At 34.6% G+C, this 19,138-nt stretch overlaps 1 protein-coding gene and 1 non-coding gene across 2 annotated transcripts; both read right to left on the bottom strand.

The window, feature by feature from the left end:
- Positions 1-2,620: 2,620 nt before the first annotated feature.
- LOC112529857 (actin-related protein 9) lies at positions 2,621-18,448 on the bottom strand. Its single transcript, XM_025141282.1, has 20 exons — positions 18,361-18,448; positions 18,192-18,264; positions 16,982-17,100; positions 14,644-14,703; positions 14,501-14,566; positions 12,168-12,270; positions 11,334-11,542; positions 10,753-10,873; positions 9,679-9,743; positions 8,688-8,777; positions 8,083-8,133; positions 6,819-6,950; positions 5,512-5,601; positions 5,189-5,259; positions 4,896-5,095; positions 4,201-4,244; positions 4,063-4,112; positions 3,359-3,404; positions 3,187-3,237; positions 2,621-3,107 (listed from the first exon to the last, which is right to left on the bottom strand). The coding sequence occupies exons 1-20, from the start codon at positions 18,361-18,363 to the stop codon at positions 2,964-2,966; spliced, it is 1,788 nt and encodes a 595-aa protein (XP_024997050.1). The 5' UTR covers positions 18,364-18,448; the 3' UTR covers positions 2,621-2,963.
- On the bottom strand, positions 2,658-2,786 carry LOC112499729. The gene has a single exon (XR_003067260.1). It is a non-coding gene; the product is annotated as a U11 spliceosomal RNA (small nuclear RNA).
- Positions 18,449-19,138: the final 690 nt, after the last annotated feature.

Here is a 19,138-nt window from a genome sequence, read left to right as displayed (position 1 = left end):
CTTTATACTCATAAACGTGAAGATCAATGACATGATAATTTCCATGCTCCAATTTTGTGTTCTTGATTGATTCTTACTGTGTTATTCTTACATTCTTGATCATAATCAGTATACGGTGACTTTCAGTTATTGAAATATTAAAAAGTGAGTCCAATTCCAATTATGATTTTTTCGAGAGGGACTAATACCAGTTAAGGTTGCTACATATGTTGACTCAACTAACATCCTTGAGGCTAACATTTACTATTTAATATCAGTGAAGGTTACGACTAGGCCATATCTTGTCCACGTACACCAACTCGAGTAACATCGTCCAGTGTACACCTGATAAAAGTATTTAATGCTGATGTATCTATTAAAGGGACAATCAGAAGAAACATAATGACATTTGAAATCTCTTAAAATCTTAATCTACGGTGTTGAAATTGGTTATCTCACGATGGACAATAGATAATTATGTTACGATTTTATACTTTTAAAATTATGGCATTTGTTCATATGGTTTGTAATTTTTTGTTGTTGAAGCTATCTCCGTCAATGATTAAATATGAGGAATGAATTGTAAACCACAAAAAAAGAAAAAAAACAATACAATAAATTGTCAACCAAACTGAGAACATATAGGGGCAAATTACTCACTTACCTTATCATGTAACATGACCAAAAAATGAATTGTTTGCAAACGTTTTAAACCTGGTAAGATCTTATCGGATAAGAGTTTTTTCCTTCACTTACCGGGTAAAACTCTGGGTCCTTATTATGCCTCTTACAAAGTAAGATTTTTTTTTTTTATCATTGTCATGCTCAATCGATAAGATAAGTAATATCGTTAAGCACTTAGAACATCCACAGTGGTGGAACCTCTAAGAACCTCATTTGCCATATTTTTTCCTACCACCTCAACAAGGTAAGAATCTCAACAAAACTCAACATATTTTGACTTAATATGATATATAAGGACCGCTACATTTAGAGTGTTAGCAAATTTCCTTAGCGAAAAAAAGGGAAATCACTTGTTTCTTCGATTGACTTTCATTCAATATCTCATTCCCGTTGCATCGACCAGTCTTGATCATCCCAAAATTGGAGGTTTTTACAAAAGCCTCACTTTCTATTTTTTAATTTATAAAATATAATTTTATTTCTAGATTATTATATAATTTAATATATATATATATATATATATATATAATAAAAAAATTCAGATTTAACTTTGCTAGTTTTCACTTTTCTATCTTGTTTTTAATTTGTTAATTAAATTAAATTAAAACATAAACATATTTTTATATTATAATTAAAAAAATTAAAAAACTACAAACATAATAATATTTATAAAAAGTAACATTAAATAATATACATCATTTGCAATCTGATTCAATCATATTTGTTCAACCAATTCCTAGAAAAGTTGATATAAACTTTATTTGAGTGCATTTTAGAATTTCGTTAAATATATTTTTGGAATTGAATGGTAGAACCTTGAAATATTTGTGTTGAATTATTAACCTCTTCATATAATCCAATTGATCAACATGCTACAATCATCTTCAATAATTTATACATTAATTAATTAGAGTCAGGTACAAACAAGAACGATACATATTTAAGAGATTAAAAAACCGTTTGAATCACATGTGATTCTAGACTAACATTACGTACAAAATCACATATGATTCACACGATTTTGCCTCGCAATTTGAAGACGTGGCCAAAACCGTCCTGCACACCTTCTTTTGCCATTAATTTAAAATCAAGGAACATGTCAAGAAAACTTGTACATCACCAAAAAAATTGTAAAAAAACTGTGTTTGAAAAGAAAATTAAGAATTGTTATGTTTTTTTTACAACCAAAATATTTATCTTGAAAAGAATATAGAAAAATTAATTAAAAGTTATTTTGACTGATAGGTTATCTCTTAGCTATTTCTTTTATAAAGTTACGAAAATAGACATAGGTATGCAATTAACACCGGCCAAACCGGCTAGTCCAGGGTCGGTAAGGACCGGTTATGGGACCGCCGGTTACATCCGGTTATGGTTTTTGTCATATTTGTGAGACCGGGACCAGTTATGGGACCGGTTATAGCATGGACCGGCCCGAAATATTAAAAAAATGACCGTTTTTTAGATAAATATAGCCGTTAACTAGCTGTTTTTTGACCATTCTTTTTGCATTTTTTGGCTTTTAACACTATAAACATGTAACAAGGGTGAGAGATTTATATACCAAGCTCTCAATTTGCAAAAAAAAATGCAAAAAACGTTCACAATTCTCGTAATAAAACGTATCTTTTAAATGTATTTGAGTGATTCGTACGACAAATTTAATAATGTATTAAAAATATAATCATTAAAAAAATAAAAAAAATATTTTTTGGGGGTGTGACCAGTTGGCACCGTCGGTAGCGGCCTATAACCGGTTATAAACTAGCCTAACGGTCTTCATCTATTTAACGGAGTCAAACCAATTATAACTGACTATGAAAAATCTTAGGACCGCTTTTTAACCATCACTACCCACAACTACAGAGGTCTCTCATTCCACACACGATAAAGGTCTTACCTAAAAACTCAATCGATATGATATAAAGTAATATCAATAATCACTTGATGAACAAGTGTAATAAATAGGCAATTACCATTAATACTAAAAAGGTTGAAGGATCGGCCAAAAGGAGCCAACCCTATAAAGTTCCACAAATTATGTCGGCCATATGTCTTGATAGCCATACAGCACTCACCAATCAGTGGGCGAGCGTGGCATATTTAGCCAACCGACCCTTTTAGTTTTCAAACATAACCCCTCCTCCCTTCATATACTATCCTCCATCTTTCATTTTCTTACCTTCCTACCGATGTGGGACAACTCATTAAACAATATTTCTCCATCGAAATTTATTTTGTTACTCGTTATTAATCAAACTACAGTGCTTCATTGGATCTGAAAATAGCGATTTACGATTCTAGGAATTTATGTAACACATTGGTTGTGCTTGGAGATAATAAGAATCCTTGTATTTTCTGCCCCCCGCAATATGAATCCCGTTTTGAATCCAGTCTTCTCGATGTATCCAAGCATCTCGACCATAATCGATTACGCCCAGTATCTGGAAAAGATCAACTTTCAAAACATCAATCGTTTGTGGATAAAAACATGAAAAAGAAATGAAGCTAGAATCGACTTACGGCTCCACCCCGCCATGCCACAAACGAAGGATTGGTTCTTGATTGCAGTACCTATCCAAATTTTGTATGGAAAGATGATATTTGATTCTTTAAATCGAAGGTCGAGATCAAGAATATGAGTTTTATTAAAACCTGAATTGTAAGCAACTAGATATTAGAAGCAAAAACTGACCTCAACAGTATCGATTGCTTCGTTTGAGGGAATCGCATGTAAAACTCTGCAAAAGGAAGTCGATTAACATAATCCATTCAATTCTGTACGAAGGTACATCTGAACATAATGAACAAGTCATTCTGGAATTTATATAAACCCGATATCTTCTTAACAAACCATGCAGGCGGGATATTTCTGTCATCATTTTCTAAATTCGGGAAATTAAAACGGCTAAACCACCTTTTTGAGGGACTATGCCATCTGGGGAAGGTTCATTTTAGAACCACAAATATTTTGAGAACCGTGAGAACCAACTATTCATAATGAATAACAAAAAAAGCATATGATATTTATAACGAATAATATTCATGACTATTCAGGTATATTCATCAATGAATAGTTGGTTCTTACTTACGGGTCTAAAAATATCCACCGTACATAAACCCTATGCCCTAAACCATACATCCTGGTGACATCTTCTACCGATTTTTTTTAGCAATTTGATGTTATAACTGCAAGATGGTTTCTTTTGGCTTCATTGATAGCATAAAGAGCCACAAACACAACTTCTTTTTGGGGATTATAGTAGGCATCAACATTTAGCTCTTATACAGATTGTGCACTCGACTATTTCTAATATAACTCGATGTAAATGAATCTAAACATTACACGTGAGCTATTATGGTACTATTGTTTGAGAATAGAAAGCAATAATTCCAAACCTCTCCTCCATGGCAGAAATAAGACCAGTTGTCAAAGCGACTCCACCAATCTACAATATTAAAACGCGTCAATTCATCAAAGCTCATTATATTAATGCATAAAATCTCTCTCAAATTACACTTAGGCAAAGAATTCACCAGTTGCATGCTACAAAACAACTTTCTTTGTAGATCTATACGCCCTGTCAATCAAAGCAAAGGAAGAACAATATAAGAGCATCTCCAACAGTTTTACCATAATTTCTCCATAATGAAGCACAAAAGCCAAAATCTTCAACAAAGTTAATTGCATTATCAACAGTTTCTCCACAATTTCTTCAAAAAATGAAGCACAAAAGCCAAAATCTTCAAAAAACTTGCATTCAACTTCAACAGTTTCTCCATTTGGAGACTCCAACATCAACTATATTATTAAAATCTTCAAGAATATAAAAAATATCGTTATCTCTCTTCCTCCATTTAACTTTATTCATAGGATGGTGAGTTTTTTCTTGGAGAGAAAAAAAAGTCATTCTCTTCCTCCAATTAATTTTGGAGTATTCTCCAAATTTGTAAAAAATTTCCATCTCTTTCCTACTTCCTTCTTTTTGGAGAAGCTATTTGAGCAAAAAAAGAGCCTAAAATCTCCTCCATTTTGGAGGATTTGTTAGAGTTGCTCTAACAAACCAAACCAAACGAACCAAATAAAGCCCACATGGAGTAAAATTTGGGAATGGTAAAAGTAAGCAGATCTACTTCTGCCCTAAGGAGTAGAGACTGTTTCCATAAAGGCAAACAATAAGCACTAATATAACTAGTCCCAACACATTATAGCAGAATCAATGGTGTTATACCTGTTGACAGGATACTCTTTGTAATGGCTTCTGCAAGGCCAATGTTGTCTTCTTTCTTCTGTTGGTTTGAAGGATAAGAATAGTTGTCCCACATCTGTAGTGGATTGCTGATGCCTGGATATAACCCATCTGATATGTCAGTTCTCCTGGGAAAGTCTATATGCCAAGTATCTTCTAGCATATCCTCATAATCTTTGAACCTACACAACAAAAATATTGGACAAAGATGGCTATTTTCAAATTTTAAAGTTATTTTATTACTAAAAACACAGAATAAGATTATTAGCACCCACCATGAACGAGGTGGAGGAGGATAGACATCTGGAACCAAAAGTGTTGGATAGAAAAGACCCATAGGCGCTACCTGTTTCATTAGATTATTAAGAATTAGATGCCGTCTAAGAGCCATAACTTTGTTAGTTACCTTAAATTCTGAAGTTCGTTCAGGAAAAGCATAACAAGAAGAACAATTCAGAATCATATGAATAAAAAAGTTCAAAAAGTTTATTAGAATCATACGAATATGACACATGAATTGATCAGGAGAAAAGAAAAATGCATGTAGATATGAGTCCTACATGTCAAATCAATATGACATTAAGATTATATCCCATACATTTAGGGCAGTTAGCCTCGTCTTATGAGATCCAGGTGGCAAGCCATCTTCATATGAATGAACCACCCCAACAGCTTCAACCTCTCCTTCCTGCACAAGGGAAAAAGATAAAGAGCAATGGTCATACCAATCTAAAAGCCCAATTAAAAAAAAAGGCTAAAACTAACACAGGTTTTCTGAAATGATATACTAATGACAAAACTGAAGATGTCATAAAGCATAGGGATACGGATAATTTTGCTAAAAACTATAAGCATCTTGATTTAAAGATGTACTGTGGAATTGTAAGTGTCACTGTAAGAAAAAGAAAATCTGATGAAAATGTAAGGATATAATGAACATGGATGTTGAGAGAACCAACAGTAGCTTTATATTTATCATCTTTGTGTGCAAATTTCCCCAAGTGAATACTACTTCTGGTCTTATACCATGATTACTAGCACGTAACAGTGGCAATGAGGGTCATTGAGGTTGGAAGTAGGGGTTGCTCCATATCCGAGTGTGCACAGTAATTAAAACAAGCAGTGGATGCATCTTAAGAAGCTAAGTGAAAAGGCAAAGTATTTCTTCAGAATATACTTATTTACCTAGTTGTGTACCTGTGCGATGCATCAAGATGTAAACTTTTATTGTAAACTCAGAATGGAAAAGTAAAAGAATTCCTCATTACGAGAATCTGAAATTTATGGAGTATTTTACTGTATTAGTAGGGCTCAACACTTTTCCTGTATTTGAAAGTGTTTATAAGTATGTTTTATGGAGTTCCGACATGGAGCTTTGAGAAATTGTATATGTGTGATAATAAGTTGTAAACTTGAATTTAAGAGATAATGCATTGATAAGAAATATGTAATGCTTAATAAGTTGTTTTTAAGAGTTTTTACCAAATGTTCTATAACATAGTAATATAGTATAGATACATATAAAGCTCTACTAGGCCTCACCATGAGAAGGCCTAAAACATCCATCTTTATGGACAGGAATGTTTATTGGAATCTAACTCAGGAAAGAGCTAGTTCAAGTAAGTAGCTTTTGCACATCAAAACCAAGCATACAGAACTCTTTAGTTTGACAAGAATGAGTAATGTGCACACATAATAACATAAAAGCACCAGAATTCTTTTTTGAACGTCTATAAGAAACATACATGTGCCCAAAAGAAGTTTCCTAAAGGAATTAAAGCAGATTTGACGATGGAAAATTGCAAAGCAAACACCAAATGTTGTGAACTTGGAAAGAAGAAACTTTTTATTTTATCATAATAGATAGTATCACAAATCAATGATAGAGCAAATATATGATCTCACATAAATCTGGCAGTAAGATTCTTTGAGTCTGTTGAGCATCAGCAAATCTATCGGCTTTGCAAGAGCATCTGTGCGAATAGGTGGCCATGTCTGATGATGTCTCTGAGTCCACAGAAGGCATCTTGATACATCCTGAGAGAAGGGTATCTACTATTTAGCCAGTCCAACAGCTGATATCTAACCAAAAAGAAGGCCAGCAGAAAGAACTAAAAAAATCATTATGTAAAACCAAATCATAATCAATACCCTCACACACATGCAAAATAGCCCACAAATAAAGCTGAACATGAAGACTGGCGTCTCTCCTCATTGTCATATTTGGCACCGACTTACTGGCTCTACATCCATATCTCTTCTTCCTCCTAGAATATGCTATTCTGTTCTATTGAGGAAGAACTAGCACTGATATTAGACTGAGAGGGTTTGGGAGTGGATGGATGAGGGATTATGGCTCGGAAGTGGATGAATGTGGGGACAGCGAGGTGCTGTGACAAGGGCTGCTATCTAGGGTTTATATTGGCAGCTAGGGTTTTACCCAGTTCCACAAATGGATGGCAACCGAATTTTAGCTGGAGATGTAGAGACCGGCGAGGGGGAGGACGAGATGGCTGGCGAAGATGAGATGGCCAATGGCAACGATGGAGATGTAGAGAAGAGTAACTAAAGCTCTGATACATGAACTAATAATTCATTCTTCTATATATTTTATTCATACAAACCAGAAGCATATATACAAGTATTGGTAAAACAAAATAGAAAAAAAACTTCCCTTAACTATCCTAACCAAATTCACATAGGATCCCCCTCATTATAAGTTTATAACAATCGGTCTGGCAGGTAGGACAACAAGGAGATTATGATGCTTAATCTAGGTAGAAGGGAGTACTGAAAATTAAAGCATGCATTTCTATTTACTTCATATCGAGTTAACATCAAATTTGAGACAATAATTACTAAAGTTTACACGATACTAAGTGATCCAAGTGAACAAAACAATTCATAAGCTCTTGTTAAGTTCTATTCCACCTAACCCGATATATGATGCAGAAGATGTGCTTCTTGCATGAGGCTGCAAACTTTAGTTGGTTGGGTCTCTAATATGTATTTTAGAAGTCTCTCTCAATGAAAACAAGGGTAACACCGAGACAATTATCTAAAGAAATCAGAGAGCATGCCAATACTTTTGAATATAATAATACATTACAAGCTTTAGCCCATATATTATTTATAATAACTAGTTGAGATCAGAATATGAAATTCACACCTCTCCGCCAAAACGTAAGGTGATCTGTGTATGAGGAAGAGCAACTCCATCCTGACAAGAACAACAAATACAAGATGCTCATAAATAAATTAAGGGTCAAATGCTTCATGATGCATAATTGAAGATCACCAGAAAGAAAGAGGTAAAGAAGTTCTTTTGCTTTATTATGATCCTTTTCCTGAATACAATAGCAATCTTGTTTTCGAATTAAGGCAACATATGTTCCTCAATCATAGTGGAAATAACTGAGGCTATGTTATGATGTATACCATTGCTGTTGCATAATAAGCGATACCAATTGGTGGCAATAGATGTGTAAGTTGTGATATATGATGTTGGGCAAACTTGTATCTAGGATCCCAAACCAAAAGACACATTATTGGTAAGAGTTTAAGAAGATAAAGGAACTCTATGAAAGTAGTTGATGAAGCAATGGTCGGGAGTCTATGCTTCCACTGGTAAATATGATTTATTTTCAAGGATGCTATGCTTATAATAGTGATGCTATATACACTGGAAAGAGCAAATGCAGTGGCACAAAAAAGTTATGATTGAAACTGTAAACAATTGACAATTTTTTTAAGGAAAAGGTACATCAATACCACCTCGACACAAATAACTGAAGTGACCTGAGCACCAATATTCACGACACATGCTGTTGATAATCCATTTCCAAAGACTGCAGCAAGACCTTCCTGCATTGATAGGGTATAGATTACTATTAGATAGAGAAAAAATGAGCTAATACAAAGACTAATTGCAAGATAGCCCCATAGTGCTTTTTGTAGTGTATATAGTCCGGGAGGAACGCAACACAAATATGTCTTGCGTTTAAGTCCTGATTAATTATAGAACAAGTAATAGGATGCACATGCTTAAAGCCTGAGAATTACTTACAGTTACGGCAAAGTGTCACAGCTGGCTACATGTCGTCAGTCGTTATGTTAACTACTACTACAACTTTGAGATTTTTATGACTTCAGAGTTTTTTTCAAGGTTAAAGGTAGAATAGTGATACAAAAGAGAAGATTAGATAATGACAAAATGAGTTAACTTATTAAATGTTAAATATCAGCCTTAGCAGTTACAGTTTGTGATGCAAACGACGATAAAGTTGTGACAGAAAACATTATTCAGGAACCAAAAACAATAATTCTAAATATTAAATAAAAATGAACTGGGCAACGGGCAACTAGGATCATGTATACCACTTTGATTGACAAATTACAATAATTTATCATCTATGATATCATACATTTATATATCGCTACTTTTTTAATTATACTTGCATGCAAATTTCAAGGAAACATGCAAAAAAAATACACAATAAGACGAAAAGAATGATACTGGAGTCGACCTAGGATGCAGGAGTGCTTCCACCCCTTTTTGAGAGTAAGGTGTATTGAGCATCGGTCTTAGTGGCAGATGATTTCAGGGACACGGTCAATGTCACACAAAGTACATGCCCGCAAAGAAAACTTCATTCTCTTTTATTAAGCTAGCTATTATCTTTGACGATACACATGTCTCTCCTTAGGCAACCAATATCTACATTTGAAATGTAAAAGGTAAAAGAATATAACAAAGAACTTTCACCTGGTGGACTACTGCTGAGCTGAACCGCAAATCTCGTAAGACAATAGATAATATTTCCTTAATTTCTGAAAAAATGAAAAATAAAATGAGTTGTTTTGCATCCTACTTCTACAAAAGGTGCTCATTTTGTTTAAACAATGACGATAATCCATAAATAGACAAACAGGAAGTGATGTAAGGAATATATAATCATAAAAAAGAAAACATCAGCATTGCTTATCTTTGTGTATACGAGTTCGATTCTGGTACCTCTAAGTGCTTACAAAAGGTCTTCCATTTTACCAGCAATTTACTTCCCTGACCTCGACTGTTTCTCACTCTACAATCTCTCCTATTCATGATAGCAATACATCTGGATTAGGACAAATCTTGTGGACGGCTCAGCACTATTGGCTAGTTCTATATCGAGCATGCTTATATTTTGAGCCTTTTTTCCCTTGTCCTTGTTTGTCTTAACTTGATTGTATGTTTCTTCTTTCAGGAAATTTGAGATCCTCCTTCCTACAAACTTCTCCTTTTGCATAGAGAACCTTCTATTTGTTTGAAAATAATGTATTTCTGATTTTGATAAAATAACAATAATAACAACAATGACCATGATGGCGGAAGAGCTGGAGGACTTGCAGAATTTGTTAATAATTAATTTTTATACATATTATATGGAGTTTTACTTATTGGTATATGTCATCCAAATAAAAAAGAATAATATGTAAAACATATCAAGTGGATCCTAGTTGAAGCAATTTCCATTGCGCAATGTCCCTTAATAATAGCAATATTTCCTTTTTTGGCAAAATTTCAAGCTAATATTACCTAATATCGACAGTATTGGTTCGGATCTATAAGATCCTTCTTCAAGAGTACTTTCAGACATAATGGTCACGTACTTGTATTAAACTACATATCAGGTGAAATGCTGCAAACTTTATGGGGCAAAGGGTCCAATAACTTTGGGAAGCAGGAACATGTAGTGAATTATGTCCAGAAGATACGAGTTTCTTGGTATTATTCAATTAATTGCACTCTAATAAGAAAGTAAGCCTGACCACTGAAATGATATAAACACATAATTACCTCGATTATCAAATGTTTCAGGCACTACAATAAGTGCAGAATACATGTTTCTCTCACTGTGAGGAATATGTAGTTTCTCAACCAATATCCAGTCCCAGATGGCTTGCAAGTCTTCTAGCACCTGGAAAACAACAAAACTAGCTGTCAAGAAGCTTCATAGTCTGCTAGCAACTGGAAAGACATTTCCGAAGTCTGTATATAACTAACAAAAAGAAAAAAGACTGTTTACATGAGTACATCAACTTGTAAATAGTTTGTTGAATATTTTTTTTTCAAATTATTGTAGCTAAATTTTTCCTAGGGTCTAGATAAAATTTATTACTACTACTACTCGGAGCCTTCAAGAACATATTTACCACCGAAAATAATTTCTTTTAAGAAAGCAATATGTTGAGACCTTCAAAAACTAGAGAATCTGGTCGAGGCTTATTAAAAATATATTTTTGCGTTATAGGTCGTATCGTTGATTGGGCCAAAGGTAAACCATACTTGAGTAGTTCCATTTTTCATGATTGCACTTTCTCGTAAAATGGGTCATCTGAAAATCTTGTCCAGCATGGAGAAGTTATGACAATAAGTACCTGCTGCGTGGAATAATGTTGAGAAATATTAAGATGGCCTCTGCGTATTGGACGTCTTAAGCAATACGGTTCAGTTGGAGAGATTCGCATAGCTTCTTCACCACATATGTACTCTCTGTACTTGGATTCACTTGTCTGTGGCTTCTCAGTACTCCCACCTTCCTGCAGGTCTGGTGACTCACTTGTTTCATGCTTATGTGATGGACTTTCTGATAAATTTGAGCACAATTACTCAACGAAGATATATAGGGATACATTCTAGAATTTAAAACAAGAAAGTGTCAAGTTGCATGCTATTATCATATACAAAAATATCAAGGATCTTAAGAGGCAGCTCAAGTCAGCAACATAAGCTAAGAAATAAAAAGAACATAAATTTTGCACCACCTGTGAATTGTTTGGTTGATCAAGTAGGATTTTCTCCTTAGTCTAAGAACCACACTATGAACAAGAAATGCAAGAAGTTTTACTCCAAAAATAATAATAACAAAACGAAGAAACTAAGAATTTTCGTTACCAAAAAGATTATACTCATCAATGCATAGAATTCTAGATCACAACAACAAAAATTATTTATGTAAGGGTATATAATGCAAGCTAGCCAGGCAAGACTGATAACAGGACCTTGATTACAGCATAAGCCCTTTTATATAATTAGCACCAACTGTCCAACTTCTTTCCTTCTCAGGAAAAGGTTTAAAATGGTTTTTTAAGTCTGAACAGAAGTTACAGAATTAGTAGCATGTATGTATGAAACGTGGACTAAGGTTATTAGTAGACATATACAACCGCACACACGGAGATCACTAGATGGTAGCATGCTTATTTATTTACCTGATGCTAAGGATGAACTCGAACTTTTCTGGAACACATCAGTCCATGCGAGCATACTCTCTTTCTTACTATTCTGTTGAGATAATACATCAACACGGCCCATCTGGACAAGAATTAATTTCATGGTCAACTTCAACACAAGATAACTAATTTGCTTTATTAGTAATATCTGACATCTAGAAAAGATAGGTAGAGCTATGACGTTGGAGAAAGAGGGAAATGATGTTTGTTAGAGAACAACTCTATATTTTAGGAAAACAATGCTTGAATAAGGAACTACAGCTGAGAGAAAACAGAGTCTGGATACCATAACACAAATGCATCAAGAAATGACCTCTCGACCCCGTCTGATTATTTAAAAGCTCAAGAGGGAATAAAGCAAGTTGATAAAAATTGATCAGCGAGGGAGAATAGGATTTAATTAGACAGTACAGAAGAAGGATAATCTGGAAAATGCTACATTGTGCACCTTACACGTCAGTGGAATTCTGACGGAACACAGATAAGATTGCACATGGAACTTTGACAATTGCAATGAGAAACAAAAACTTACTATCTTTCTAGTGCGCGTAAAGTGGGTCTAGTGAATACATTTTGCATCTCAACTGGCAAACATTAAATTATAAATGATTTGAGAGGAGAGCACACAACCACCATTTCCTTCTGATTCTCCCCCCCGATGTTTTTAACAAATATATCATATTTTGACTGGTTCTTTGGATCCAGATAATACGAAGTGATGAGTTTTTTCCTTTTTCTTTTTATTTTCTAAAACGCATTTCCTCTAACAACATTTTGCAATTGACTAAGCTTTATCTCTTATAATTCAGAGCTTCTTCCACAGAGTTTCCATCTCAAAGGTAAGAACCGACCTTAATTATATCCCCAGTTATCTGTTATGTGGTTTCTAAATACTTAATCTTAATTATCATTCATAACCCATTTTAGAATATATCTAACTACCTATTGCAACTCAACTGTGATCCATGCTTTTTGTTTGTTTAATTTGTAATTGTTGATTCTTTCACTGACGTAAAATTTTTGTTTGTGATTCCGTTATCGTAAAAAAAATAGGATTGAGGTTAGATTTAGGAGTATGTATGAAACCAAATGGGTTAATTCTTGGGCAAGTACTAGTACCAGTTACACCATAAATCAACATCATTGATCGAATTTTTTTACTACCCTTTATCTACATTCTTCAAATATGCTATATACAATTTTTCTGGGGATGGGATAACTATTGGGAAGCATCGATTAGGATCATTGGTGGTGGAGAACAAGAACACCCTTCTTAAATGTTGACCAGGTGAGAGATGGGACAACTACATAGAATGAGGCATCTATTCAGCTAACTTTTAAACCGGATTCTGCCGTTGTATTAGATGCTCGGAGTAAAAGTGGTGACTGTTGAAGGTAATTCTCATTTTGTGAATGGGAGTGTTGATGTGGAGGCTCTAAAAGGTTCTTCCATTCTCTTTGCTAATTGCTACTGTTGGCCGTCTTTATTTGGCACACCATTGAATCGTGCACACACCATCGAATAGTGTTTTACCTACTTGTACAAAATTGAATCGCTATTCTGGTGGCCCTATTTTCGTATTACCTTATATATTACCTATCTAATTGTCTGTTTGCACACGCCTTAAACAGCCATTCAATCTTAGTGATTGAGGTAAGGTCGCATAAATCCTACCCCTCAGAGTCCCTACTTCCTAGTGGGATATACTGGTTTGGTAAAATTGCGAATGATTAAACAGCAAGGCCTCCTATGTTACGTTTCCCAATTGAGCCACATTTGCATGCAACGCGTTGAGTCTCTTCTGATCACTATAATCTGTCCCTATTGTAAGCAGTTCTTGGATCAAATACTGCCCCGTGTGGGGGGGGGGGGAACTTGTGGTCCCTCTTCATTAAACATTGTACCTAGAGAAGAAGGTACTACCCATGAAAAATTGTTGCTAATCATAAAAAGATGTGCCAGAAATACTGCCAGGTTCGTGCTTTTAAACAGTCAGGGAATTCAGAAACTAGAGAGAAAATCAATCCTTGAGGTATTCGACTCAACAAGCACATTTTCCATACGTTCTTGCATCTTTATCTCTCCAAAAATTCAAGAATGTTTGATATGAATATAATACAATAATCAAGAAAATGGAAAAGAAGAAAAGAAAACACACATGAAAACAATCTGCAGTTCTATATGCATGCTCTTCATGAGAAAACTGAAAATGATGCCACAATCCGCAGGAGGAAAAAAAGTTGTTCACAAGGACTAGCAGAAGAACCAACATAACACGATACGTGTAGCATCACATCGTAAACCTGCCTACCTTTCGTGGGTAAGAGTTGTTTACCACCTCTTCGTCAAGGAATGGTATCTTCAATAAGGATGCAATCTACACAAACAGATAAAAGTATCTTCAATCACATGACATGGATACAGAAACAGAGACTGAGAACTCAGATCACTTACAATGTCATAGGCTTTCTCCCTCTCCACATGTTGAGCTGTTGTAACTTGAGAATTAAGGTTCTGATAAGTTCACAAAATTAACAAGAAAGTAAGCTGAAAGATTAATACAGGTGCAATGCAGAATTAGCTTTGTGGAGGGTTAGCTGTTAGTGTATGCGAAAAAGTCAATCATGTGTTGATTTTAATATTGAACATTGACTTATGAAACTTATTTATAAAAGGCATTGTACAAATTAGATCATGTTTATCTTATGTAATGTACGTTCAAACATGATAACACCCTAAGAATAACTATATTCTTAAATGTTCCTAATCAAGTATTACTTTGGGCTTGAGTGGAGGTAATACAATAACGGTTAACATATGTAGGGATTCATATTAGATATAGAATACACATATGGGTACAAGTTAGGGAACTTGTGTACTAGATGGACCCACTATGAGAACACTACATCGAGACCATGGGATTTGTTGTACATGAGAGATGTGCACTTTGACACTAATTCTAGAAGACATTAACTTATAATTGTATCATTTTAGGGAAAAGGAGGAACACAATTTGTACTATGATGATACATAACGATTTTGAATCTAAAGTTTACCATTCAAATGTGGGCTTTCTTTATAGTAATAATGAAGAATTAATTGTTCATTAAGTGCTAAATCTAGTGTGCCTGCTGATTTATGGAGGCTACAATTATCACTTTTTGCATAAGAGGTAAATCCCTTCTACCATGTAGAAGATTACACATCCCAACCTCTAATACTATGCTGAATTCTTGATGTAAACTATTACAAATGCCAGCGATGAACTGTATGACAAGTATAACCAATATTCATGTCATCTTAGGCACTCAACTAATTTATCCTAGGTATCTTTTCAAATACTCCTATTTCATGGAATAAGCGCTTTTTTCTCTTACAGACAAAAGAAATGGATTTATACAGTCATGCTTTCAGTCAAGCTAGAAATCCATAAGGATCAAGCTCATATAAACACCCACTTGTGTCAAACAGAATCCTTCCGAGAAGGAATATTAACAAGATCTCAAAGTATCATTCTCCACAAAAGACATATGTTTCTCATACGCATGTCATCATCCGAGTGAAACAAAGCCTAAAAAACATTGCAAGGAATACAATTGAGGTAAATGCACAATTACTAGAGGATGCATGATGTAGAGAAATCAATACCAAGAACTTTCAGAAATAGTCTAGCATCTCTCAAACGACACCAAAAGGATCAATTGTGAAGGCTAGTGAGAGTGAGCAGTTGATGCGGAGGCGACTATGGGTGCAATTACACACATGAATGACGACAAAACGAGAAAGAGGCACCAGCAATCAGAACCAGGTAATAAAATCAGCAAGCAATGACCTACTGAGATTAACCTAGCTTAAACAAGACCATGTAAGTTGGGTAATAGCAATTGAATTGAAGTTTGGTTGATGGTGAGATGGCACACCACTTTGCAATTTTGAGGGGCATAGTATTTCAAGTAGCTACATAGGTCACGGTGTAGTGTGGTTAAGGTTTCTTATCTACAGTGGTGGTATGATGCTATGTAAAGGTTCTCGCAAAAAGGTCTTCATATCACTATATCATTAACCAAAGGCTTAAAGTGAAAACATATGGAGTAAATAATGAGTCAACCTTTTACGTGGATTCTTGGACATGCAAGACTAGGGTAGTAGAAATTTGATAGGGACAAGTAGTTAGTATAGACCCCGGGGGGGGGGGGGGGGTGGTTCAGCCGGCCAGGGACCCGACAAATAGGCTACCAATGCCATAAGATGGTTACAGTAAAGGGGATCTTGTCCTCCAGTTATGTGTTTTGTGTTTCCTTTATTGTTTTCACCTATCAGTTATGTGTTTTGTGTTTCCTTTATTGTTTTCACCTATTTGTCTCAGCTACCTTTTTGTTAACAATACTTGTTGCCTTTTCTGTTTACATGTTGCCTGTTTGCACACTCTTGTTACTTTTTCGCTTGTCTCTTGCACATATCCAGCACAATTTCCTATTAAAATTTAAATTGCAAGTCACGGGTCTTCAAGGAAATAGCCTCTATATCCTTAGAACACAGGAAAGGTCTATGTGCATCCTACCCTCGAGACCCTACCTTCAAGTGGGATATATTGGGTTCGTTTGGTTTGATTTAATGTGTCAACGTATCAATTGACCAAATCATACGATGATAAAAGATAAATAACAAACACAAATACACGTATTAGAGAAGCATTAAACAAAGTTTGCGTGACCATATTGGCATTCTGAGGAAGTAACTGTGACTTAAAAATGTATAAATAACTTTAGAACTGAAGAAGTACAAAGTGTACCTGATCTTGCACATTTCTTTTGGGTGATTGATTAGCTCCTGTGGTATGCCGGGCAATGCAATGAGGAATACTGAAGGGAGCATCCTGTTGAGCTAATCCAATTCGCACATTTGCAGACCCTAAAAATAAAACAAATTTTCATAAAACTAAAAACTTTTAACATTTATTACTCCCTCAAGTTCACAAATACAGAAAAAAAACACTTAAAAGAGAAGTGGTTGCCTTAGAATTTACCAACCCCCGTATCATATATGTAGATTAATTTTTACTACCAATAGAGTAATACAATCATATCACTTCTGTTGGGGGAAATTGGGTCCGGTGAAAAATCAAAGTGTCACTTGGATAAGAATGTGAGATCGCATAAGAAATCGCTTTCCTTGAGTAATATTTCGGCCCTAATCCGCTTGGGTATCACAAAATATACTTTTCGATAATTTCAACTCACAGTAATGACTTTGGCAGAAATAGTAACCTATAAATCTGGAGAAAGTTTGTATATCAAAACCGAGAAAGAATGCCCCATTAAAAGGAAATGATTGCTGGAAATCACGGCCAATTATTGGCCGGTTATGGTATCACCGATCAGCATCACTAGGAAAATATATCAGCATCAGCCGCTGCTGATGACAAGTGTTGCCTGCTGCCACTGACATCAGATGGCATCAACTGCCACTGACGGAACATTCATCACTGTTTCCAAACATCAATGAATAATCACCATCTGGGATGCTGCCCTTAGGAATCTGCAAGGGGGCACGACCCCCCTTGACCCCTGCCATATGGCGCCTTCCGATGATCCCGGGTTCTAGCTAGCTTATGCTAGTGTGCACTTGGCACCTCCTAACCCGCAACTATCAACTCCTTCATTCTATTGTGAATCCAATTACACAAAATACTTAAACGATTTACTAAAATCACCACCAACTTCAGCATTCTAAATTTCTAGTAAGAAATTCAAAAATTGAAGTTTAAGAACGAACTTTTTTTCAAAGACCCAAGAAAATTCCGCCCATTGATGCAGCCTTTGAGCCATTGGACAAGAACCAAGAGTGTGATTTGAACTCGACCTTTAACTTACTTGACAAAGTCCAAGCACTTTGGACAAGCTCCAAGTGTAAAATGAAGTAGCAGTCTATATAAATTATTTAAAAAGTACTAAAGATCTTACAAAAACTGCGTAAGGATTAGGGTTTAGCAAGCTAGGGACCTGGATTGATGACGACAAGATTAGAACCACGGTCGCCGAGGAGGTGTGCAGGGATTACTGATTTGGAGAAGTCCTGCATACAACCGGCAGGAATTAATATTGATCGATGAGAGTAGATTCAAATATACTAAAATCGAAATATACTATGAGCAAAGATTATCCGTCTTACCATGGAGGATTGCAATTAGAAAGTAGGACCGTTGGTGCTATCAGCAATTCCCCTTTCGTAGTATAAACTATAAAGGAAACGTTGTATGAAATTCTTTCCCGGCGTTGAACCTCCAATTGGTTTGAAAAACCAATTTTAGGTTTTAAAATACAAAGGTTTTATTTTAAACATGTTTTGTTTATACACAAGATTAGTTTCAAATTTTTTATTTAAATTATAATATAAAGTATTTGATAAAAACTCTTAAAAACTATTTTTTTAGGGAAAAATTTAATTTGGAATGATTAAATCTTTGGACAATTTTTTGGAACAAATAAGTCCTTGAACATTTCAAAACATGTTAAATAACTCCTTGAACAATTTTTTAGAACAAATAAATTATTGGACAATTTAAAACATGTTAAATAATTCATTGAACAATTTTTGGAACAAATAAGTCATTGGACAATCCAAAACATGTTAAATAACTCTTTGGACTTTTCTAAAATCTGTTGGATACATTCTTATGATTTGTACAACTAGTTAAATTGGTAAAATAATGAAAAAAAGTCCGAAAAAAACCTCAATGAACATTCATATCTTGAACGATTAAGTCCCTAAATATTTTTTGAACCAAAAAATATTTAGAACTATAAAATTAAACAAATATAACAAAAAAATTACTTACGTTTACAAAAAAATAATTACATTTAAAAAAGATTTTTGATAAAATTTATTTTAATTAAAATTAAAATATATTATGTTAGTGATTTTTCAAATTAAAAAATTTTAAAAATTT

Source organism: Cynara cardunculus (assembly GCF_001531365.2).
Source record: "Cynara cardunculus var. scolymus isolate 2C chromosome LG 16, CcrdV1, whole genome shotgun sequence".
In the NCBI taxonomy this organism is placed as follows: domain Eukaryota; kingdom Viridiplantae; phylum Streptophyta; class Magnoliopsida; order Asterales; family Asteraceae; genus Cynara; species Cynara cardunculus.
The sequence above is the reverse complement of the archived record's forward strand: the minus strand, read 5'-3'. Positions and strand labels throughout refer to the sequence as shown.

Coding starts and splice junctions, on each gene's coding strand:
- LOC112529857 (XM_025141282.1), bottom strand. Junction 5,096..5,188: donor CCTCCTCCACCTCGTTCATG/GTGGGTGCTAAT, acceptor TTTGTTGTGTAG/GTTCAAAGATTATGAGGATA. Junction 3,405..4,062: donor ATTTCTGCCATGGAGGAGAG/GTTTGGAATTAT, acceptor TTCCTTTTGCAG/AGTTTTACATGCGATTCCCT.